The sequence below is a fragment of the Leucoraja erinacea genome, chromosome 28 (genome assembly GCF_028641065.1).
Source record: "Leucoraja erinacea ecotype New England chromosome 28, Leri_hhj_1, whole genome shotgun sequence".
Lineage (NCBI taxonomy): Eukaryota > Metazoa > Chordata > Chondrichthyes > Rajiformes > Rajidae > Leucoraja > Leucoraja erinaceus.
In genome coordinates, this window is record NC_073404.1 from 29,259,636 (window position 1) to 29,285,943 (window position 26,308).

At 43.7% G+C, this 26,308-nt stretch overlaps 1 protein-coding gene across 1 annotated transcript in view; it reads left to right on the top strand.

Annotated features, from left to right (window-relative positions):
* Positions 1–26,308, top strand: part of aatf (apoptosis antagonizing transcription factor) — a 114,836-nt gene that overhangs the window by 47,687 nt on the left and 40,841 nt on the right. Inside the window, exons 5-8 of the mRNA XM_055658144.1 lie at positions 8,505–8,619; positions 11,803–11,992; positions 13,251–13,415; positions 19,609–19,692. Of these exons, the coding sequence (XP_055514119.1) occupies positions 8,505–8,619; positions 11,803–11,992; positions 13,251–13,415; positions 19,609–19,692 (554 nt within the window). The remainder of the gene's footprint in view (positions 1–8,504; positions 8,620–11,802; positions 11,993–13,250; positions 13,416–19,608; positions 19,693–26,308) is intronic.

The following is a 26,308-nucleotide window of genomic DNA, read 5'->3' on the forward strand; positions in this document are numbered from 1 at the left end:
GGAAAAATTCACAAGGAATGATTGATGTGGAGCCTGCCTTTTGAATTCCAAGCAGCACATTATTATGAAATGAAAAATGCTGGTGTACAGTTGATTAAAGTTGAAGACGGCAGGATCGGTGTTTTGTAGATTGTCGGAGAATTAAAGGCGCACTTTAATGGATGTTGACAAGAAATGAACTAACAAAAGCAAAGCAAAGGATTTGGTTGAAAAGATTTAATCAAATGTATTCTTGGGATTAATTGCAGGGGACGACTAGAGAAAACAGCAGGCTTGTGGATTTGAATGAAAACCATTGTTCTTGGGTCACAGATGTGGGTTTCCTGTCATATTGAGCGATAGACTTGCTATCCTAAGAGTGATGGTGGACAAAGCACTTTTTTTTTAGAAAGTCATTCCTCCTCTGCTTAATAAGTAACACTCATTATTTTCAGGACTAGAAAGAATCTGAAACTGATCCAAAAAAGGCCAGTATATATGAAAGGCATTACCCGAACATGTTGTACGTTTTCTTTTCTTCCCCCCTCCCCAGCCCAAATCATTTTCTGCGACCCGGGCATCACTGGAAATGCCAGCATTAATTACCCATTCCCAATTGTCCTTCAACTGTTTGCAAAGGGCTGCCTCCTTCGTTCATTGCGTTGCGTGAGATGAAGGTATTCGCGGAGTGCTGACGGAGGGTTCTCCAGGACTCTGACCTGATGGCACCCAAAGAAGGCCGATATTTCCAATCATGTTTTTCAATGCCTTTCAATATTCTGTAAGGACCTCATTGAAACTTACGGAATAATGAAAGGCATAGACAGAGTGGACGTGGAAAGGATGGTTCCACTGGTGGGAGAGTCTAGTGACCAGAGGTCACAGCCTCAGAATTAAAGGGCGCTCTTTTAGAAAGGCGGCGAGGAGGAACTTCTTTAGTCAGAGGGTGGTGAATCTGTGGAACTCATCGCTGTGGCAGCAGTGGATATTTTTAAGGCAGAGATCGAAAAATTCTTGATTAGAACGGGTGTCATGGGTTACGGGGAAAAGGCAGGAATTAGGAGGCAGAGATCAGACTCGATGGGCCGAATGGCCGAATTTTACTCCTATACCTTGTGAACATGAATAGACCGGGGAAGACGCACAGTCTCTTGCCCAGAGTAGGGGAATCGAGGACCATAGGACATAGGTTTAAGGTGAAGGGGAAAAGATTTAGTAGGAATCTGAGGGGGTAACGTTTTCACACAAAGGGTGGTGGGTGTATGGAACAAGTTGCTAGAGGAGGTAGTTGAGGCTGGGACTATCCCAACATTTAAGAAACATTTAGACAGGTACATGGATCGGACAGGGAGATATAGACCAAATGCAGGCAGGTGGGCATGTTGGGCCGAAGGGCCTGTTTCCACACTGTATAACTCTATGACTGGGTAATGTGTGCCTGGAAGCGATGGAGGTTGCAGTAAGAGAGTTTTAGAAACACAGCATGAAAAAAAAGGCTCTTCGGCCCATCGAGTCTGTGCCGACCAGCGATCAACCTGTACACTCATTCTATGTTATTCCCAAAGGCCCTTTTAGGTGCTATATGACTTTAAGACTATCTTGGATGTTTATATTGAATAACTGTCACAGTTTTGTTTCCAGTTGCTAGTGAGGAGAACTCTTTTTTTGTTGTTGTGGTATTAATGTAATGCCAAAACTCCCCTCACCTATGTTCACCTATTACCTGCCTTGCTTTGTCCTGCCCCTCTTCTCTCCAGCTTTCTTCCCCCCACCCCTCCCCGCTTACAATCTATCAGAAGAAGGGTCCCAACCCAAAATGTCACCTACTCATGTTCTCCAGAGATGCTGCCTGACCCACTGTGTTACCCAGCACTTTGTGTCTTTTTTTCATAGCGAACAGGAGATGTGTGGGGCAATTTTTGATACACCCAGTGGTGGGTGCCTGGAACGCATTGCCTGGGGTGGTGTAGGAGGTGGATATGATAATGGCGTTTGAGAGGTTTTCAGATAGGCACTTGGATCTGAAGGGCATGGAGTGATATGGATCAAGTGTCGGGGGAGGAGATTGGTTTAGTTGGGCACCATGTTCGACATGGACATTGTGGGCCGAAGGGCCTGTTCCTGTGCTATACTGTTGTATGAACAAAGCAAATTGCGAAACGACGATTCAGTTGCGCCAAGAACTTCAAGCCTCATGTGTTACTGTATTTTTCGGCAATGTGCTCGTACCCATTGGATTAATTAACTACGTGAGGTTGCTAAAGCCCATCTTCCCTGGACCCTATGAATTTCTCTATGTTTTAATTTGGAATGAATGAAATTGGCAGAAGACTGGCTTCCGTGATGCTCTGCAACAGTTACTTGAGTGAGGATGTCGTCTTGCCACCTCTTGACATTGGGAGATACCAGCTAAGGGAGGGAACGGAGACAAGAGAATGATTGCTCTGTGCATCCAAGTACCAATCCTAGTACCACCAGACTTGATGTTGGGAGTGAATGCAGATTCATGAGGATGTCACCACAACACGTGGGCCTGAGATATAGGGAGGCGTTGGGCAGGCTAGGACTTTACTCCTTGAAGCACAGGAGGCCAAGGGGTGAACCTAAAGAGATTTATAGAATCATGGAATCGATACGCTGAATGTACAGAGTCTTTTACCAAGGTTGGGGAATCAAGAACCAGAGAACAGAGTGAGAGGGGCGTGATTTAATCTGCGGGGTAATTTTTTTCACACAGGGAACGGTGGATATTTGGAACAAACTGCCAGAGGTGGTAGTTAAGGCAGATTATTACAATAGCATTTGGACAGGTCCGTGGATAGGAAAGGTTAAGAAGGAATTGGACCAAACGTGGGCAAATAGGACCAGCTTAGATGAGCCATGTTTGTCAATGTGGCGTTAGACCCTAGGGCCTTCAGCGCTGTATAACCATAAAACTCCATCTTAAATCTTTATGTTGAATTACTGCCCCAGTATTGGAATGTCTCCAGTTGCTAGTGATAAGAATCCTTTCTTGTTGGGGATGCAATGGCTTGCTAGGACATTCCAAACAATTGTAAAATTAAACCACATTGGTCAGGAGTCGAACACAAGGCAAAACTGGCATGAACTGCCTTTAAATAATTTCACTGAAAGACATTAGTGAACTGGGTCAAATATTCCAATGTTGACACAGTTTTGTCTTCTTCATTGCTTTACTGGTTTTATATTCCAGAATTATTTATTTAAAATTAATTTAAATAATTTTGCCGTTGTGTTGAGATTTAAGATCGTGTCTGTGGATCATTAGTTCGGGCCTTTGGGTTACTCCGCTAAGGACATAACGGCTGTCTTCGATTAACTCTTTGTGAAATGCTAATGAGGACATATAATTACAAAAAGATTGTTTTCAATTACAAAATTTATTGTCAGTCGATAAATGCTACAATTTTTCTATCTTGCATTCGGCAGTTGAAGTGTAATATATTTTTACGGGTATGCAGGAGAAAATCCAGCATATTTTAAAGGCTGCAAGAAATGACCTTGACTAGTTAATCAAAGGTGTCAGATAACGTTGACCTCAATTGAAAGAAAATTAACAATTGCCGCACTGTATAAATAAGGTATTTGTCTTGCATGCATTAAATTTGTATACATTGTGTACAGTACAGCACAGGAACAGGCCCTTCGGCCCACAATGTCTATGCCGAACATGATGCCAAGACTAAATCTTATCTGTCTGCACATAATCCATATCCCTCCATTTACTGCCTATCCACGTACCTATCCAACACCTTCTTAAACACCTCTATCACATCTCCCTTGACCACCACCCCTGGCAGCGACTGAAAGACAATAGACAATAGGTGCAGGAGGAGGCCATTCGGCCCTTTGAGCCAACACCGCCATTCAATGTGATCATGGCTGATCATCCCCAATCAGTACCTTTTCTTTCTCCCATGTAAACTTCAATTAAATATTTTTCTATGTTAGCATACCGCAAATTATTGGTCATGAACTGAATAATGCCTGAAGCACCAGATTTTTAAGTTTCATTTAAAGTTAAGGGCCTGTCCCACTGTTCGAGCTAATTCAAGAGTTCTCCCGAGTTTTCCCTGATTCGAACTCGGAGAATTACGGTAATAGCCACTCGTAGGTAGGTACTTGGGGCTCTCGTGGACATTTTTCAACATGTTGAAAAATCTTCACGAGCTTACCGCCTTTCCCGAGTACCTGCCGTTAGCGTTACGAGCCGCTAAGAGACGTCCCGAGCTCCGACGTACCCGCTACGTACATTCTACGTGCTTACCACGAGTTTGATTTTTTTTTAATCGGGAGAGTTCTTGAATTACCTCGTTCAGTGGGACAGCCCCTTAAAGAAATTCTCCAGCCCCTGAAATGCTCAGGAATGATTAGCCATATTTTGACTGTGCGTTCTCAATCTGCCATATGTTTGTAGTTCTGCTCTCCAAAAATTAAAATCTGCTGTCGTTGCCTTGTAAACCTGTCGCTTCTCACGGATATGCCCCTCTATTCCACCCCCTCCCAAAAAAAACATAAACATAACTCAATTTGGCACGGGAGTAAATAAATATGGAAATTTTTGAAATACATTAACAACCAGTAAAATAGCAAATTTTTCAGAATACCTAAGTTGACATTTGGTAAACTTAAGAAACAGATCATGCCGTGACACAGGGTGTTCGAGTTGCCCAAGGCAGGCAGATTTAGAGTGCAGTAAGTGGCAATCAATTTCGGTGTGAAACTGGAATGCAAGAAATCATCAATAAAATAGATATGTCGCCATTCCTTGTGTTCTGCTCTTTATTTCCGCAATCTGTCTTCTCTCCTTTAACTTGCTTCCCTCTTGTAAGCCGTGGAATACATTGGGGTTTGTTGCTTCCGTGGATGGTTCACTTACATTAATTAACACGGCGGCACATCGGTGGTGCAGCGGTAGAGTTGCTGCCTTACAGCGTTTGCAGCGCCAGAGACCAGGGTTCCATCCCGACTAAGGGGGCTGTCTGTACGGAGTTTGCACGTTCCCCCTGTGACCTGTGTGGGTTTTCTCCGAGATCTTCGGTTTCCTCCCGCACTCCAAAGACGTACAGGTTTGTAGGTGAATTGCCTTGGTATAAGTGGAAATTGTCCCTAGTGTGTGTAGGATAGTGTTAGTGTGCGGGGATCGCTGGTCGGTGGGCCAAACAGCCAGTTTCCACACCGTATCTCTAAACTAAACTAAACTAAACACACAGAAAACGAAAGGGAGATAGCACGTTCTCATTTCTGTTCGTTTTAAGGGTGACTGCTCATCAAACTGTTCGAGTCGTAAAGAATCTGCTCCATTGAAAAGGGCAACAAAGTTGTGCTGCAGTCTCTTTGCCGACAAAATTATTGTTTCACTGGTTCCACAGAAAAAAACACAGTGGCAACCACTTGACACTTTGGAAGCTGCGTGATACGCAAAACATATCTGTCTGAACGAGGGTCACGACCCGAAACGTCTTCCATTCCTGTTCTCCAGAGATGCTGCGCGGCCCGCTGAGTTACTCCAGCATTTTGTGTCTGTCTTTCTCAACTACATATACTTGCGTTAGCCAGTACACCAAATAATTTGCATGTGCAGATACAGCACGATTTGTGCAAATGTCGTCTTCCCACAAGATTGGTTTTAAAAGTGGCAGCAGAGATCAGAGCGGCAGAGTGGCGCAGCTAGTACAGTTGTAGAAGCCAGCAGGTCTGAAGAAGGGTCTTGACCCGAAACGTCACCTATCCATGTTCTCCAGCGATGCTGCTTGACCTGCTGAATTACTCCAGCACTTTGTGTCTTTTTGTGTATTAACCAGCATCTGCAATTCTTTTTTTTTTTTTTTTTACAGCTGGTAGTGCTGCTGCCTTGCAGGGCCAGAGACCTGGTTCCGATCCTGACCTGGGATGCTGTCTGTGTGGAGTTTGTACGTTCTCCCTGTGACCGTGTGGGTTTCCTCCGGGTGCTCTGGTTTCCTCCCACATCCCAAAGACGTGCGGGTTTCAGGTTAATTGATCTTGGTAAATTGCCACTGTTGGAAGTGGATGAGAACTAGTGTGAACGGGTGATCAGTGGTCGGTGTGGACTCGGTGGGCTGAAGGGCCTGTTTCCATGCTGTATCTCTAAACAAAACTAAACAAGACTTGTGACTAGGATAATAGTTTTTTTAAACAGGTGGGGGGACCCATTAGCTCCAAGTTCTACACAACCCTAGCCACAACCCTACTGAATCACTGCGGACATTGCATTACCGTGTTTGCTCTTCGTATTTTGATTTTTGCACCATCGTGGTCGAGTTTACTTGGAACATCCGCTAAATTTCATTGTATATTTTTTTGCCTAGTTGCATATAATGCACCTGGAAAGGTGCAGCAAGTAAGAATTTACTTGTCCAGGTTCATATCCAGTTCATATGACAAATAAACACTCTTGTGTCTTGGATGATTTCTTTCACTGAAGAACGTTATTGAACCAGCTGAGTTTTATGATAATTCTATCGTCTTTAAATTTTGTAAAGCGGATCAGGCAGCATCTGTGGAGGGAATGGACAGACGAGGTTGCAGGTCTGGATCCTTCAGTCTTTAATTTTTTTAATCTAAAGTCTGAAGAAGGATTCAGATCTGAAACGACGTGTGTCCATTCCCTCCACAGATGCTGCCTGACCAGCACTTTGTTTTTTGCTCAGGATTTCAGCAGCTGCAGGTTTTTTGTGGCTCCTTTTAATTCCAGTCTTATTTAGGAAACCAACTTCAATTGGTTAAACAGGATGTAAACTTGTGCCTTGAGTCAATGGTTGCGAGTTCAGAAACACCAGCCGTTGCTCCAACTGATTTTTGTTTTAATTATTATATATCTGTAAATTTTACTCAATTCCTTTCTTGCTTATTTAGTCTTTGTTTTTCTTCTCATAACCCTGTTCTTTCAAAATCACTGGCGGCACAGAGCAGCTGCTTTACAGCACCAGAGACCTGGGTTAGATTGTGACCACGGGTGCTGTCTGTACGGAGTTTGTACGTTCTCCCGTGTGGGTTTTCTCCAGATGCTCCGGTTTCTTCCCACACTCCAACGACGTACAGATCTGTAGGTTAATTGTCTTCTGTAAATTGTAAATTGCCCATTGTGTTAAGGATAATGCTAGTGTGCGAGGTGATTGCTGGTCGGCATGGGCTCAGACGGGCCGAAGGGCCTGTTTCCACGCTGTATCTCCAAAGCATAAAATCACTACCTTCCCTTTCTGAAATGCAAACTACCTCTGTTTTCAATCAACATAATTTAAATGATGCCATTGTGGGCTATGCTTATATGAAAAAGAATCTGAACAATACATGTTCAGTACATTATGGGTAGCCTTGACCTTTAGCTACTCATGATTGTACAGTTTTTGTGTTGAATCTCTGCCTACAATGCAGGACTTCATATAGATGATCTTTATTACATATTTAGAAGACTTCAATCTCACATCAGTTTATTGTAATGTGACTGGTTTTAAGGCTGATTTCCATTTTGGACTGGCGAGGACAATCTTGGATCACGGTTTTTTCTGGCAAAGAATATATTCACAAGCTTGGATCTTAATTACATACTAATTCCATATTTCCCCCCTCAGATAGAAAGGTTTATCTCTGAAGTGAGTGAAATGTTAAATTAAGACAGGTGGAGACAAATGTGCAGCGAATTGTGGACGCAGCCCAGATCATCACACAAACCAACCTCCCTTCCATTGACTCCATTTGTACCTCACGCTGCCTCGGCAAGGTTAGCAGCATAATCAAGGACTAGTCGCACCCTGGCCACCCCCTCTTCTCCCCTCTCCCACCAGGCAAAAGGTATAGAAGTGTGAAAACTCACGCCTTTATATTCAAGGACAGTTTCTTCTCAGCTGTTATCAGGCAACTGAAACATCCTACCACAACCAGAGAGCAGTCCTGAACTACTATCCACCTCATTCGTGATCCTCGGACTATTCATGATCGGACTTGGCTGGCTTTACCATGCACTCAACGTTATTCCCTTATCATGTATCATGTTGGCAGACCAATTTCCCTCCGGGGATGAATAAAGTATCGTATATAGCAATCGTATCTATACACCAGGGGTGGGGAACCTTTTCATGTTGGAATGCCGCATTAAGGTAGCTGTAATCTAATAAGGCCGCATCCAAGAAACTTCAATTAGGTATAGAATTATTTTGTTGAATCCTCTTTTACTCCTTGGTATTTTAAGATTAAAATTAAAATAATAAAAGACGAACAAAAACATATTAATAAAAATAAAAGGATTTGTTCTATAAATTTTGGATTCATTCAAAAGGCCGCACTTAATGGCCTAGAAGGCCGCATGCGGCCTTAAGACCGCAGGTTCCCCACCCCTGCTGTACACTGTAAATGGCTCGATTGTAATCATGTATTGTCTTTCTGCTGACTGGACGGCACGCAACAAAAGCTTTTTGCTGTACCTCGGCACACGTGACAATAAACTGAACTAAACGTGTAAGCTTTGTGTTTGCTTCTGTCCTCAGGCTGCAAGGCGTTGAAGGCACTGCTGAGGTCGCTGGTTACGCTACAGGATGAGCTGCTTTACCGGCAACCAGACACACGACATTTTGTCAGCGGCAGGGAGCCAGAGCCAGATAGGTAAGTTCACAAGTTATAGGAGTAGAGTTAGGCCATTCGGCCCGTCGAGTTCACTCCGCCATTTGATCGTGGCTGATCTCAGCCTCCTCATCCCATTTTCCTGCCTTCTCCCCATAACCCTTGACACCCGTTCTAATCAAGAATTTGTGTATCTCTGCCTTAAAAATATCCACTGACTTGGCCTCCACTGTGGCAACGAGTTCCACACGTTAACCACCCTCTGACTAAAGAAGTTCCTCCTCACCTCCTTTCCAAAAGAGCGCCCTTTAATTCTGAGGCTTCGACCTCCAGTCCGAGACTCTCCCACCAGTGGAAACATCCTTTCCATATCCACTCTATATCTTGTTTAAGAAGGAACTGCAGATGCTGGAAAATCGAAGGTAGACAAAAGTGCTGGAGAAACGCAGCAGGTGCAGCAGCATCTATGGAGCGAAGGAAATAGGCAACGTTTCGGGCCGAAACCCTTCCGGGTTTCGGCCCGAAACGTTGCCTATTTCCTTCAGTCTGAAGAAGGGTTTCAGCCCAAAACGTTGCCTATTTCCTTCACTCCATAGATGCTGCTGCACCTGCTGAGTTTCTCCAGCACTTTTGTCTACCTCCACACGCCTTTCATTATTCTGTAAGTTTCAATGAGGTCCCCCCCTCAACCTTCTAAACTCCAGCGAGTAGAGGCCCAGTGCCAGATATCATCCAAGCATTGATGATATGCTTAACAAATTCCTGGAGTGAACGGTAGATTTGACTCTTTGTAAGCACGGAGGCAAGATGTAAGTGAGATGATAATGGGACATTTCAGTCACCTGCATAAGCGCTGCCAATACCATCATATTCAGTCTTAATTGCAATGGATGTTGAGCAGGTGTTTGTGAAGCTATTGGGAGTCACAGCCGACAAGATTGCATCGGCAGTCCAAATACACTCCCAGCGGACATGAATTTCCTGCCTTTATTTGGCTGTCAAAATGAATGCTAGTGATTTCAAGCTCAAAAGATTTATACGACACTTAGGAAGAGTTTTGTGGATGCCAAATCTTCAGTTGTTCTTAAGTGTTCTCCTCCATGTGTAGTACATCTTCCCAGTAATTCACAGCTGTCTCTTTTTATATTGAACTTTTGCTCTTGTATAAATATTAGTTGATGTTCTAATTATTTCCTCATTCTGTCCTTTAAACAGTTAGCATCTGACAGTGACCAAAAGTTGCCGATTTTCCCCCCAAGGAAATACTCACAGAGTTGTACAACACATGCACAGGCCCTTTGGCCCACTATCTCCATGCTGTTCCCTCTGCCCACCTACAGTAATCTCATTTGCCTAGGCCTGTATCTCTCTACCCCTTGCCTATCGGTACATGTGACAATAATAAACCTAAGCCTAAATGTTCATTTGCTTCCAGTGATGAGGTTCCCAGGATAGATGAATTAGATGGAGGCATGAATTTTTTCCTGACGCACCTTGCATATTAAGTTGCCTGTGGGGTGGGGGAATATACACTAGAGAAGAAAGCGACAGTCCGGCTTAAAAGTGCGCACCACCAGACACTGTAACAGCTTCACTCCCTCTGCTATCAGGCTTCTGAACGGTCCTTCCATAAACTAGGGTACTGTCCGATTCACCTCTACCCCATTGCGGACATTGGACTTTGTCTCTGGAACTGGTGCGCTACAATGCTGAGAACTATATTCTGCACTCTGTATCTTCCTCTTTGCTCTACTAGTTTAGTTCAGTTGAAAGATACAGTATGGAAACAGGCCCTTCGGCCCACTGAGTACATGCCGACCAGTGATCCGTGTATACTAGTCCAATCCTGCACACTGGGGACAATTTACCAAAGCCAATTAATATACAAGCCTGCACGTCTTTGGTGTGTGGGTGGGAACCGGACCACCTGGGGAAAACCCACGCAGGTCACGGGGAGAACGTGCAAACTCTGAACAGACAGCACCCGTAGTCAGGATCGAACCCAGGTGTCTGCGCCACCGTGCCTCCCGATAAAGTACCATTGCACTTGAGTTTAGACTTGATTGTATTTTGTATAGGCCCATTCTTTGGAAAGTGAACCAAAATGTCGCACACGTGACCAGATGGCATAACAAAGAAATACAATAAAACAATAATTGTAAAAGATTAATCTTATTCATTATTATTTAACGAGAATTAAATTCACAGAGTTTGTAAAAGCGCTTCTGTGTGACGTCACACACGTGACCGGCCCTATTTGACCTCTGGCCCTAAACAACCATTGTCTGTATAACGTAAAAATTTCACTTGATCAACCGAAAAAAAAGATGAATCATATATACAGCACAACACAATATACCTGGAATGTTTTCAGAATTAAAAGAGATGTATTTCACTATTTTTCATCTTTTTGGTCACACACGTGACTAAGAACGGGCCATTGTATGATAGATAGAAACATAGAAAATAGGTGCAGGAGGAGGCCATTCGGCCCTTTGAGCCAGCACCGCCATTCATTGTGATCATGGCTGATCGTACCCTATCAATAATCCGTGCCTGCCTTCTCCCCATATCCCTTGATTCCACTAGCCCCTAGAGCTCTAACTAACTCTCTCTTAAATCCATCCAGTGACGGCCTCCACTGCCCTCTGTGGCAGGGAATTCCATAAATTCACAACTCTCTGGGTGTAAAAGTTTTTTCTCACCTCAGTCTTAAATGGCCCCCCCTTTATTCTAAGACTGTGTGTGGTCCCTGGTTCTGGACTCGCTCAACATTGGGAACATTTTTCCTGCATCTAGCTTGTCCAGTCCTTTTATAATTTTATATGTTTCTATAAGATACCCCCTCGTGCTTCTAAACTCCAGTGAATACAAGCCTAGTCTTTTCAATCTTTCCTCATATGACAGTTGAAATGATCTGTTTGGAAAGCATGCAAAACAAACAAAGCTCTTCGCTGCACAATGGTTCAATGGTTCTTTATTCATCACATGTACAATTGCACAGTGAAATTCTTATTGTCAATTTACACATGCGGGCGCCGCCATGTTTTTGGCGCCGTTTCCACAGTTCGGTCCGCCCGCACGCTCGGTCCACTGGAGCGGTTCCCGATCCAGGCGAGCCCCAGGCTTCTACGGGGCCTCCCTTACTAGGTACATCTCGGTACATGTACATCTCGGTACATGTAACAATAATAAACCCAAACCTAAAATCTCCGTTGTTTCCAGTGATGAAATTCCCAGCGATGATGAAAGGGAGAGAATCCAAGAGAGAAAACGGCCACTGAAAAGGAAGCTGGAAATGAATGAATACCCAGAGTTCATGGCCAAGCGCTTTGCTGACTTCAAAACCTATCGGAACAGCACACTGCAGAAATGGCATGAGAAGACCAAACTAGCCTCAGGAAAAATGGGCAAGGTGACTTGATCTTGTCTTTCTGCTTTGATTTTTAATATTTCTTTAAAGCAAGTTTTTTTTTTTAAGGGTCTGTTTTCAAATATATTTTCGAATTCTAGTGCAAGGGAACTTGGTATTTTGTGTCTATCTTCAGTTTAAACCCGCATCTGCAGTTCTTTCCTACACATTTGGTATTTGCATGCTTGTTAACTAGTTTGCTATGAAATTGCAAAAAAATTAAAATGTAAATTAAGGCCTTGTTTTATAATTGAACCAGAATTGTATTCTGTTAAACGTTTCCAGTTCCGTAAGATAGTTAAGTACCTGCACATAATAAGAATAACTCAGAAGGTAGACAAAAATGCTGGAGAAACTCAGCGGGTGCAGCAGCATCTATGGAGCGAAGGAAATAGGCAACGTTTCCGGCCAAAACCCTTCTTCCGAATAACTCAGATACGCCTTAACCTAGTAACGAACTTTCTTTGTTTGTAGTAGCAATTTAGTTTAGAGATATAGCGTGGAAACAGGCCCATCGGCCCATCGAGTCCGCACCGACCAACGATCTACATACTAGGCACAATTTACAGAAGCCAATTAACCTACAAACCTGCATGTCTTTGAGATGTGGGAGGAAACTGGAGCACCTGGAGAAAACGGACACAGGTCACAGGGAGAACGTACAAACTCCGCACAGACAGCACACGTAGTCAGGATGGGACCCGGGCCTCTGCCGCTGTGAGGCAGCAACTCTACCGTGATGCCCACCGTCATGCCCACTCGTATGTTGCTGGGTTAAATATTTTGGCAGTTGTGTTTAATCAAACCATGCATAATGAGAGGAGACAACTTAAAAAATAATTTTAACAGGTAATTTTACAACATGGTTGTTTCTGCCTCAGAGACCCGGGTTCGATATTGACTACGGGTGCTGTTTGTGTGGAGTTTGCATGTTTTTCCCCATGACCTCATGGGTTTTCTCTGGGTGCTCCGGTTCCCTCCCACATCCCAAACACCTCGACCCGAAACGTCACCCGCCTGTCCCGCTGAGCTACTCCAGCATTTTGTGTCTACTTTCCAAACGCTAACAGGTTTGTTGGTTAATTGGCTTCTGTAAATTGTCCCCAGTGTGGAGGACAGTGCTAGTTGACGGTGGACCGATGGGCCTGTTTCTGTGCTGTAACTTTAAACTAAACTAATGCAGGTGGTAAAAGCTCTCAAGCCATTACTAGGCTTTTTAAATAGAATGAAACTCAAATTCTTACCGCATTTATTATTCCAGGGTTTCAGTGCTTTTGAGCGTCCAATCTTGACTCAGATCGAGCAGATTATGATGGATAAAGAGAGGCTGCTAATACGGACGCAGACCAAACGATCCTTGTACAGCATCCTCGGCAAGGTGGAAAAGGATTCCCAGACGATTCCAGAGACCGTGCCTGGAGAGAGGGTAAGTCAACAAGGAACGTGAGCTCTCATCTACTGTTCTTTGCTTTTATTCAACAAAGGGATTATTTTTTTCTGGCTGGGCAATGGGATAAATAGGTTTACCATTCCTCGAAACAAAAGCTACACAATTGTTGTTGTGCAGAGGGGTCTTTGGTCGGATAGTCACCGACTAAACCGTCTCCTCTACCTGGTTTGCCAGGTGAGGAGGGGGCTGTGGACCCCCAGCAGGACCAAAAACAAGACCCGTCAAAGGGCGGATGAGCTCCTTGCGAGCCAACGGCCGTCCACACTTCAGTAGAAGTTGCGATCACTGTTGTACACGGCATTGTAAGTGCCCGTTGTTAATGATGATGATGATGATGATGAGAGGGATCTTGGGGTCATAGCTCCCTGAAAGTGGAAACACAAATAGACAGAGTGGTAAAAAGGCATACCATATACTTGCCTTCATTGGTTGGGGCATTCGAGTATAAGAGTCGGGAAGCCATGATGCAGCTTTATCGGAGTTTGGTTAGGCCGCAGTGTGCAGTTCTGGTCGCTCCATTACAGGAGGGATGTGGAAACTTTGGAAAGGGTGCAGAGAAGTTTTGCCAGAAACTATTTTAAGTGTGTGTTAAAAGTTTGTGTAAATGTTCTCCGGTTTGTTTTATGTGGGGGGAGGGGGTTGCGGGAATCCTTTTTTTCAGTTTCTTACATTTCCGTGTCGCATCTCTGGTCGCTCTACGGCCTACCATCGATGGAGCTGGAGGCCTCCTCGTACTGACTTGAGCCCCACCGTGGGGCGTGGACTTAACATCGGAGCTGATCCATTGCCTGGGATCGCTCCAACCTGGTGACTTACCATCAAGAGCTCGCAGTCTCAGGAGAGGCTAGTCAGGAGCTCCAATGACGCAGAGACTCGACCAGCCCCGGCCCGGGGTCCGATCGTCGGAGCGGGGAACTGACATCCCCCCTCCCCCCCCGATACAGGAACTGATCGCCCCGATGCGGAGGGCCGAAACGCAGCCGGCTACGGGAGTCAAGATCGTCCCGTCAACGGAGGGCTTGAGGCCCCCGACTGCAGGAGAGCAAACAAGGGAAGAGATTTGAACTTTTTAATTGCCTTCCATCACAGTGAGGAATGTGGAGGAGTCACTGTGGTGGATGTTTATGTTAAAATGTGTTTTGTGTGTTCTGTTGCTTTTTATTTGTATGACTGACTTGGCAAATGAAATTCCTCATATGTTGCAAAATATACTTGACGAATAAAGTATGATTGTGATGTATCTATACACTAAAAGGATTGATTGTAATCATGCGTTGTCTTTCTGTTGACTAGTTAGCACGCAACAAAAAGCTTTTCCGCACACGTGACAATAAACCAAACTGAACTGAACTGAAATATATAAAATTATGAGAGGCATAGATAAGGTATACATTCAGAACTTTTCCCAGATTGGAAATATCAAATTGTAGAGGGCAGGCTTTGTCACTCACACCTTGAAGTGAGGGGGGCAATGTTTAAAAGGGCAGGTTTTTTTTGCACAGAGGGTGGTGAATGCTTGGAATGTGCTGCCAGGGGGTGGTGGAGGCAAGTACGATAGTGGCATTGAAGAGGCTTTTGGACAGGCACATGGATATGCTGGGAGTGGAGGAATATGTATCATGTGCAGGCAGATAAGAGTTGGTCTAAGCAACATGTTCAGTGCAGACATTGTTGGCTGATGGACCTGTTCCCATGATGTCTTCTTAGGCCCCCTTCGGTCATGGCTGACCATGGGTGTCTCCAGGGTGCTATTCCCTATGTGGAGGACGCCTGTGCGTGACTTTGTTTAACGTGGGGAGACTGGTGCACAGACAGCCACCCCACGGTCCTTGACAGATCTGGGTCAGGATCCAGTGGCATGGAGTCCAAGACGACCAGAGACCCTTTTCTGCCGCAGCCTTCATCCGCCTTCCCAGCCGTTGTGACGCTCCACTAAGGTCAGCCATCGTCCTCCGCCTGTTCCACCGTTGAGGTCTTGGTTGGATTGGCTCTTTGTCAGAGACCTCCCCCTCGACCTTACCGCCATGGGTGGCCCTACCAGGAGCACAGCTCCAGACGGCATCGCTCTCAGGATCTCAGGACCACACAAGCTTCTCCACCACGACAAGGTGACAATCCACAGATAATCCATGCTGTACTGTTCTAGCTAAGCTCCAAATTAACTTCAGAATGGAGAAGAAGTTAGTAAATTCTTCAAATTCTTCTAAACCTATGAATTGATTAAAGATAAATTCACCCACTGCCTATTCACAGGACCATTGATTTGCTTTATGTTTCCAGCTACTTTTCCTCCTTGCACATAATTGGCAGTGTTTTGCCTGTCCTAAGTAGTTCTCAAATTCAGTCTCCGCTTGTGTTAAGTTTACTGATCTTGGCTGTCAGAAAGGCAGGAGCACTGTGCTTAGTCTCCTTGCTCCAGGCTACGGAGAAATAGAACCATGGTAGGATTCCTAATCTGCTGATCGTTATCCATTGACACCTGGTGGAAAGTGTAAGTCAGAGCGTGGGCAGGTTTGGACATGATTGTGTTGCTTCAACCTCCCACAGGCACAACCTCTGCCAGCTCTTACTGTTCAGGGTCTGTCTGAAGAATGGCCCCTTGAGCGAGGTGTTGTTTCATGTATCAATTGGCAATTGGCAGATCAATTTCGCTCCTGGGATCAATAAAGTTCTATCGTATCAGAAAGTGATCATTCCGCAAAATCGTTAAGTCATTGGATACCCTCAAAATGTTCAGGTCACAGGTGCAGAATTAGGCCATTCAGCCCATCAAGCTTTTTCCCTCTCAACCCCATTTTTCCCTCTCAACCCCATTCTCCTGCCTTCGCCCCATAACCTTTGATGCCCTTCCTAATTGAGAACCTATCACTCTCTGCTACCCGATTACTTAGCCTCCATAGCTGTCGGTGGCAATGAATTCCACAGATTCACCCCCCATCTGGCTAAAGAAATTCCTCCTTATCTCCTTTCTTAAAGTACGTCCTTTTATTCTGAGGTTATGGTCTCTGGTCCTAGACTCTCCCACTGGTGGAAAATTCCTCTCTGCATCCACTCTATCCAGGCATTTCATAATTCGGTAAGTTTCAATGAGGTCCCCCCCACCCCCTGCCATCCTTTTATCAAACGTGCCAGAATTTTGTGGATGGTTAAGATGGCAAATTAAGATATTTGAAACCATTTTTGCATCATTGAATTTGTTCATAGTTCTAGTCATAGACCAGATAAACAGAAGGTAGACACAAAATGCTAGAGTAACTCCGGGGACAGGCAGCATCTCTAGAGAGTTGGAATGGGTGACGTTTCGGGTCGAGACCCTTCTTCAGACACTAGCTATAACTATATTTAAACTATAGCTGTGTTCACAAATTAATGGTCGAATATTTTTAAACAAACACATCTTAGCATGCTAGCTGGTAACGCAAGTTTAAAACAAATCACAGTAGCCTGTAAACTCTGGATATAACAGCATTATGTGATATGGCAGTGAGCCATCAGACTATTGAAGGGCTTAATCTGGATCCGCAGTCTGTGTGTGTTAAAGAGTTTGAGCCTGGCTTCCATAGTATAACTGGCTTTGCTTATCGCTTCACGAGAAGGGAATTTAGTGAAAGTGAGATTGAATGTGCTAATCTGTGGCGCCACCTGGGGATAAATCGTCTGCCATAACTTCCTTACTGCCAGTGAAATGTGTCTGCAGCTCCGAGTCGGGCAGGGGAAAAAGTGAAACAGGATTAGGTTTATTATTGTCAGTGAAAAGCTTTGTTTTGCATGCTCTCTAGTCAGGTCAGATAATACTATACATAAATACAATCAAGTCAAACTCAAGTACAATAGATAGCACAAAGCAGAAGATACAAAGAATACAGTTCTCAGCATCGTAGCACATCCACTCCATAAAGTCCGATGTCCACAATGAGCTCGAGGTGAATCGGGCAGTGCCCTCCCTAGTTTGTGGAAGGACTGCAGGAAAAGATGCAGAGAAGATTTACGAGGATGCTGCCAGGACTCAAAAGGCCGGAGCTATAGGGAGCAGTTGAGCAGGTTAGGACTATTCCTTGGAGCACAAGAGGATGGGGTGGGGCTGATCTTACAGAAGTGTACAAATTCGCGAGAGGAATAGATCTGGTAAATTCAGTGTCCTTTGCCCAGAGTAGGAGAATTAAGAGCCAGAGAACATAGGTTTAAGGTGAAGAGGGAAAGATTTAATAGGAACCTGAGAGATAACTTTTTTTACACAAAGGGTGGTGGGTGAATGGAATGAGCTGCCGGAGGAGGTAGTTGAGGAGTTAATAAACATTTAGACAGGTACATGGATAGAATGGGTTTAGAGTGATATTTCCAAATGCAGGCAGGTGGGAGTAGTGTAGATGGGCATGTTGGTCAGTGTGGTCAAATTGGGCTGAAGGGCCTGTTTCCACATGCCATGACTCCATGACTCTAAGCTTGTGTACCTTCTGACAGATGGGAGCGGGGAGAAGAAAGAATGACTGGGGTGGGACAAGTCTTTGATTATGTTGGCTGCATTTCCGAAGCATCGTGGTGTAGATGGATGGTGGGTAGTCTGGTCTGTGTGACAGACTGGGCTGAACAGAAGGAGTCTTTAATCTATATAATTATTAAAACTCTCATCTTGTTTGTTTGTGAGTGTCTGTTTGCGTGCGTGTCTGTCCGTGTGAGTCATGCCCTGAATTACGCCAAAATGGTACACGATAGTGCTACGATTTTTGGACCACCTTACTCACCATTGTCCTGTGATGTTGTATCAAGTTTCCTTCAGATTGATGGTATATTTTACAAGTTATTCACATTTTTCACTTTACAAAATCCAGTTTGAGAAAAATCACTTGAAGTTGCAGTGGCAGTTAGCAGCTACGACCTCACAATGGGGTCTCATTTACATAAACTGCCGACTTAACTTTTCACTGTAAAAAATCCAATTGCACTTGCTGGGCCTGCCTGTTACAATGTTGCAAATCATAGGACACTGAGTCCTGGTAGTAAGTGCAATTGGATTTTTTAAAGTGAAAAGTCAATTTTTTAAAGTTTAAAAAGAGGGAGGGTGAAGAGGAGGGGGGGGGAAATGAGCCGCCCCTGAGCAGTTGGGGACTATGGGTGAGTGGTGGAATATTGCGTTGGGGAACGGGTTGCGTTGGAGGGCCAGGACACCCGTGTGACAGGGACCCAACGGGTTCCACTTGGTCTAGTGAGTAATAAAATTTAAGAGGAATTGGGATGAAACACTTACAACGTTTAAGCGCATTTGGCCAGATATAATTACACTGTTCAAAGATGCCTGGACAGGTAATTAGACTGGAAAGGTTGAGAGCAACATGTGCCCAAGGCAAATGACTACAAAAATCTCCACAATTTACAGTCGGCATGGATGAGGTTGCTCATAAGTTCAGGTGATAGGAACAGAATTAGTCAGTTTGGCCCATCAAGTCTACTCCGCCATTCAATCATGACTGATCTATCTCTCCCTCCTAACCTCACTCTCCTGCTTTCTCCCCATCACCCCTAACACCCATACTAATCAAGAAACTATCTATCTCTGCCTTAGAAATAGCCACTGGCGGCCTCAGCAGCCTTCTGTGGCGAAGAATTCCACAGATTCACCACCCTCTGACTAAAGAAATTCCTCCTCATCTCCTTAATAAAAATACGTCATGTTATTCTGAGGCTCTGACTCTCCCACTAGTGGAAACACCCTTTCCTCATCGACTCTATCCAAGCATTTCACTATTCTTATCTGGAGATAGAAATCTGGAGTTGCTTATCTGGAGAGTGCAGTAAAATGTGACTGAACTTTTATTGAGGTAGACACAAAAAGCTGGAGTAACTCAGCCGGTCAGACAGCATCTCTGGAGAAAAGGAATAGGTGACGTTTCGGGTCGAGACCCTTCTTCAGACTGAGAGTCAGGGGAAGGGGAAACAAGAGATATAGACGGTAACGTAGAGAGACATAGAACAAATGAATGAAAGATATTCAAAAAAATAACGATGATAAAGGAAACAGGCCACTGTCAGCTGTGGGCGAGGTGAAAACGAGTCACAGACAATGAGACTCAACAAGACGACTTTGAAGCTAGTACCACGACTTGGGTGGGATTTATTGAAGTTGGAATTTCTTTGCTCCTGACCTCTACGGGTTTTTTTTTTCTCTGCACAGGAGATTGTGCCACAAGGAAAGTCAAACGCACATCTGAAAGACATAGATGAAGAGATTTTTGATGACGATGACTTCTACCATCAGGTGAGTGTTTCAAAATAAAGTGTGGTATTCACCTACCCAGGCTGCTGTTTGGATATCAATAAAGCATCTGAATTGACATGAACAACCTAGCAATAGAGATGACAGGGGTCATGGAAGTCAGATTCTTTCAAATCGGAGAAACATTTCAGTCAGCAAGTCTTGCATTAAGAGTCATTTAGCAATAAATCATTTCAGAAAAGATACAGAGCTGGCACCTGTTCTGGATGAACAGTAAAGTGACCTGGATAATAGCATTGTTATCAACTTTTTTTTTTTTACAAAGCTGGATTAAAATGCCAAACAGAGTGAATAACTGATCAAGTTCAAGAAATGTCGCATGGTTAAGCAGTTTTTTCCATTCTGGGGGTTCAGGATAAGTGATGTTTCAAAATCATGTGAAGTGATATTCAGAGAGTGATTGAGCCTGGGAGAAAAGGAGCAGTATTTTGAAATGTATTATTTGCTCAATATGAATATGATTTATCCCTGTACCATCGGGCAAATGGTACAGAAGTGTGAAAACGCACACCTCCAGATTCAAGGACAGTTTCTTCCACGCTGTTATCAGGCAACCGAACCACCCTACCACAACCAGAAAGCGGTGCTGAACTACGACCAACCTCATTGGTGACCTTCGGACTATCTTTGAACGGACTTTACTGGCTTTACCTTGCACTAAACGTTATCCCCTTATCATGTATCTGTACACTGTAAATGGCTGTAAAAAGCTTTTCGCTGTACCTTGGTACATGTGACAATAAACTTCAAGAATCTATCTATTTTGGCCTTTAATATATCCATTGACTTGCCCTCCACAGCTGTCGGTGGCAATGAATTCCACAGATTCACCACCCTCTGACTGAAGAAATTCCTCCTCATCTCCTTCCGAAAGGAACGTCCTTTAATTCTGACTGTTAGAATGACATTGAAAACTGTATATCAGAGAGCGACGCACAAATGCAGTTAAAGCTGTCAAGGAAATGTATCACAAGAAACAGAAGCACGGTGGCTCAGCGATAGAGTTGCTGCCTTACAGCGCCAGAGACCCAGGTTTGATCCTGACTATGGGTGTTGTTATACCGAGTATGTACGTTCTCCCTGTGACCTTTGTGGGTTTTCTCGTAGTGTGCTGCAGTTTCCTCCCACGCTCCGAAGACGTACAGGGTTTGTAGGCTAATTGGCTTCTGTTAATTGTAAATTGTCCCCAGAGTGTAGGATAGTGTTGGTGCGTGCGGATCGCTGGTCGGCGTGGACTCGGTGGGCCAAAGCACCTGTTTTCGCGCTGTATCTCTAAACTGAACTAAACAGTCCACCTTTATGAAGTGCAACTCCAATTCCAGCATAATTTAGTGCAGGTCACTAAATTATAATGAACAAACTGTTGGAGAACTCCCATTTACTGCCTAGTTAGTGAGCAAACGATGCTTTGTATGGTGGGAAGCTACTGTTTAAACAGCAGTAATATTTCTGCTGCAGGGGGTACCGAATCCTACCAATTTTCTTTCCATTTAAGTGAGATGAAATGACTGACTTTTTTCCCCCTGTCTTCTATAATGGCTATTCAGTGTGTAATCTCACATTAAACACAGAACAGCAAGCTGAAGCTACTGACTGCCAATGCCATATGTTTCAAACTCTATATGTGTAAATATTAAATCACATCCAAAGTTGCTCATCACTCGTTGTCAGTTTAATTGATGTAACTTAACGACAGAGTGGGGGAGAGTTGCATGTCGGGCATAATGAAGAGAGGTCGCCACCTTCTAAGCATTTGAACCGAGGCTTATTATTTATCATGTCCTGATAAAATACTAATCGTTATGGACACTTTAAAAATGTAGATATATTATCGCCTGTGAACCTGGTTATGTGTCAAATGCTTGGCGTACATGCAACCTGTCTTAAATTTACCCGAGTAGCCATTTTTCTGGTTTAAAACGAATTGCTTAAACAAGTGGAGGCACGGTGGCGCAGCGGGGAGTTGCTGTCTTACAGCGCCAGAGACCTGGGTTTGATCACGACTATGTGTGCTGTCTGCATGGAGTTTGCACGTTCTCCCCGTGACCTGCGTGAGTTTTCTCCAGGTGCTCCAGTTTCCTCCCACACTGTGTTCTGTTGGCTTATCATAAAACCATGGTGGATATAAATCAGGTTTGGGACATACAGGTTTGTAGGTTAATTGGCATGGTGTAATTGTAAGTTGTCCCAAGTGTGTGTAGGATAGTGTTAGTGTGCAGGGATCACTGGTCGGCACGGACTCGGTGGGCTGAATGTTATTTTTCCATGCTGAATCTTTAAACCAAACTAAAAAATGTACCGGTAATATGTTTATTTGAAACCTCAGAATTTAATCCTTTTGGAAAAGGTGAGTTTGTTATTCATGTTTCCTAAAAGCCCATGTGGAAAATATTGTTTTACTTTGACCAGCAATTTCTCTAGTTTAGGTTTAGTATACAGATTTCAGAGCAGTTCTATATTATTTCCAGTCCTTTTGAATGTGAAAATACATCCTTTCTTATTATATACAGTGCAATCCATAATGTTTGGGGCAATGACCCATCATTTATTTATTTGCTTCTGTACTCCACAATTTGAGATTTGTAATAGAAAAAAATCACATGTGGTTAAAGTGCGCATTGTCAGATTTTAATAATGGACATTTTTATACATTTTGTTTTCACCATGTAGAAATCACAGCAGTGTTTATACATAGTCCCCCTAATTCAGGGCACCATAATGTTTGGGACACGGCAATGTCATGTAAATGAAACTAGTCATGTTTAGTATTTTGTTGCATATCCATTGCATGCAATGACTGCTGAAGTGTGTGATTCATGGACATTACCAGTTGCTGGGTGTCTTCTCTAGTGATGCTCTGCCAGGCCTGTATTGCAGCCATCTTTAGCTCATGCTTGTTTTGGGGGCTAGTCCCCTTCAGTTTTCTCTTCAGCATATAAAAGTCATGCTCAATTTGGTTCAGATCCGGTGATTGACTTGGCCACTCAAGAATTGACCATGCTACTACCATCAGCAGTTGTATCATCAATGAAGATGTGAGCCAGTACCTTTGCAACCATACGTGCCCAGGCCATAACACCCCCACCACCGTGTTTCACAGATGAGGTGGTAAGCTTTGGATCTTGGGCAGTTCCTTCTCTCCTCCATACTTTGTTCTTGCCATCATCTGATATAAGTTAATCTTCATCTCATCTGTCCACAAGACCTTTTTCCAGAACTGTGGTTGCTCTTTTAAGTACTTCTTGGCAAACTAACTTAGCCATCCTATTTTTGCGGCTAACCAGTGGATTGCATCTTGCAGTGTAGCCTCTGTATTTCTGTTCATGAAGTTTTCTGTGGACAGTGGTCATTGACAAATACACACCTGACTCTTGAAGAGTGTTTGTGATCTGTCGGACAGGTGTTTGGGGATTTTTTTAATATTATGGAGAGAATTCTTCTGTCATCAGCTGTCTTCCTTGGCATTTGCACATAGCAAGCTCGCCAGTGCTCTCTTTCTTTTTAATGATGTTCCAATCAGTTGATTTTGGTAAGCCTAAGGTTTGGCTGATGTCTCTAACAGTTTTATTCTTGTTTCTCAGTCTCATAATAGCTTCTTTGACTTTCATTGGCACTAGTGATCATTAATGCTTAATGTTTTATGTGTCATTCCTAACTGTCACTGTATGTCATGTTGTCACTTGCGGGCGGAGCACCAAGGCAAATTCCTTGTATGTGACTACTTGGCCAATAAACGTATTCATAATCATTTATTTATCAGGGTTGCAAACATTTACTGCATTTCCCTTCCTAACATAAGTATTAAGGCATACTTAGGTCAGTCTGATAAGCCAACAGAACACAGACATCCATGGTGTATATAAATCTTTCTGTCATGAAATTCACCATCAGCAGATCCAAATCATCGCCTTTATAATTACAAACCATATAAATCATGTTAGTCTTACATTTTATCAGATATTGGTGTGTTTTGATCTGCTGTTACGTTTTGTGTCTGCCAAATTCTCTTCTACAGCATACAGCCTTGTAACATATGTACATTAATACCCCCCCCCCCCTCACCTGTATCCACCTATTCTGAAGAAGGGTCTTGAAACGTCACCTATTCTTACCAGAGATGCTGCTTGACCCGCTGAGTTTCTCCAGCACTTTATGTTTTAAGGTAAAAAGGTCATGAGTGATAGGAGAAGAATTAGGCCATTCGGCCCACCAAATCTACTCTGCCTTTCAATCATCGCTGATCTATATCTCCCTCCTAACCTCATTCTCCTGCCTTCTCCCCATAACCCCGGACACCCGTGCTAATCAAGACTCTATCTATCTCTGCCTTAATTCATTGACTTAGCCTCCTCAGCCTTCTATGGCGAAGAATACAACAGATTCACCACCCTATGAAGAAATGTCTCCTCACCTCCTTTCTAAAGAGACATCCTTTAATTCTGAGGCTATGACCTCTAATCCTAGACTCTCCCACTAGTGGAAACATCCTCTCCTCATCCACTCTATCCAAAACTTTCACTATTCAGTACATTTCTATTAAGTTCACTCTCATTCTTCTTTACATTAATTCAGATAATGAAATCTCATTAGAGGATGTTTGAGGGGAAAGTACCCAATTCCATTTTATTATTCCAATTCCATATAGTAATTTCAAATAATTGTCATATCTGGCTTTTCTTTATATCCCAACAAGAGTTAAAAGATAAAGACAAACCTAAATGTGACAATTATTACAAATTTAAGGGGCTGTCCCACTGCAGTGACCTAATTGGCGAGTCTAGAAGAGTTTAGGAGAGTTTGAAAAAGTCACATTTTGAAGACCTGCTTCGACTATGTTGAAGACTAGCTTCGGGAAAATTGGACACCAAATAGTGGAGAGTGAAGATGACCTCCTTCGATCTCTATCGACCTCCCTTCGACTATGTTGAAGACTATCTACGACTACCTTCGACTACCATCTATTACCTACAACTAACATGCCGACCTACTTCGACTAAACCTACAAGTAAAAAAAGTATCGATTTTTCCCATGGCGACCTTTTTTTACTAACGGGCATTTTTCAGCATGTTGAAAAAAACGCTGTGACCTAGCTGAGGCCTCGAGTTTGCGGGGACTACTCTCGAGCATGGAGGAGAGTTACAAACACCTCCCAAGACCTCGTGTCGATCATGCTTTTGCTCTCGATATGAGTTTGCCCTCGATATGAATCGAGGGCAAACTCTTCTGAACTCGCGGATTAGGTCTCCACAGTGGGACAGCCTCTTTACTATACAGGAGTTAAGAGTCGGACTTTGCTGCCTTTATCTTGCACTAAACATTATTCAGGTTATTCCCTTCATCATGCATCTGTACACTGTGGACGGCATGATTTGAATCATGTGTTGTTTTTTCCGCTGACTGGTTAGCAAGCAACAACAAGTTTTTCACTGTACCTCAGTGCACGTGACAATAAACGCTACTAAACTGGAGAGTTAAAAGAAGAAGAAATACCCAAAGGTGACAATTATTTTAGATTACTACACTTGAAGAGTTCACGGTGATGAAGGAGTGACTTTGCAGCAGTTGGCGAAGCACTATGGTGTATTTTTGGCGCAATGATCGTGATGTTCAGTGCATCTTGAAATGGCAGCAAGGAGGAGACATTCTGGTGTTCTTGTGGTTGAATGAAGCCTGACACTTGTTAACGCAGCAACTGCAGAACGTTCCAGATTGTGCGACTGCTGTGCCAACTCGTTCTGTCCACGTGGACTAAATGGAAGCTGAAGTGTTAGGCAACATCTGGCACCGCAGCAAGGAATGGGTGCGAGCCCTGACTCCTGTAGACTCTAAATATGGTGTTTAGACTGCGGAGACTTTAATCACTTAGCCAAACCTTGACAGATTTCTCCGACAGCTCATCGTTGCCTTGTACATCACGCACAGACATCTGCTGAGCCGCAAGGCAGCAGCACATTCATTTTCCTTTACGGTTTTCAATACATTTCTTCAGAGAGATGATCTGTAAAGATTACTGCTTCATTGTGTACAAGTAATTGTGGGAAGAGAGTGGTTGACAGACACACAGTTGCACCTGTTTCGCTGACCTGGTTAATTTCTTCTCCTGAGCGGGATTTGGCAGAGATTGCCGCTGAAGTTGCTGCAATGATTAAGGGCATAAGTTTACCGAACAGCAGTGTGATGTGGGTTTACAGTGTCATAAGCCCTTGCATTGGCGGATTTGTAATCTTTTATTTAGCTGCCAGGAGTGACTATGATGAACAACAGTAGATAAACTGACAGATTGTCTGCCAAAGACAGGTTGGAAGTAGGTCACACAAATAGACTTTGAAGAGAGGGGTACATTCCAGGAATATAGTGAGTGTGGTAGCTTAATAAATTAATGAAATGATACTGGTGTTATTCCAAAAAAAAAAGTGATAAGCTAGTAATTTGAGCAGACGGACATTCTTTTAATCATGAAGATGTGTAAAGATCGAAATTCACTCAATGCGTTTTTAAAAAAAGCAATAATCAGAAAGCTGATATTTTTTAGTTTGGAGATACGGCACTTCGGCCCAGCGAGTCCGCGCCGACCAGCGATCCCCGCACACTAACGCT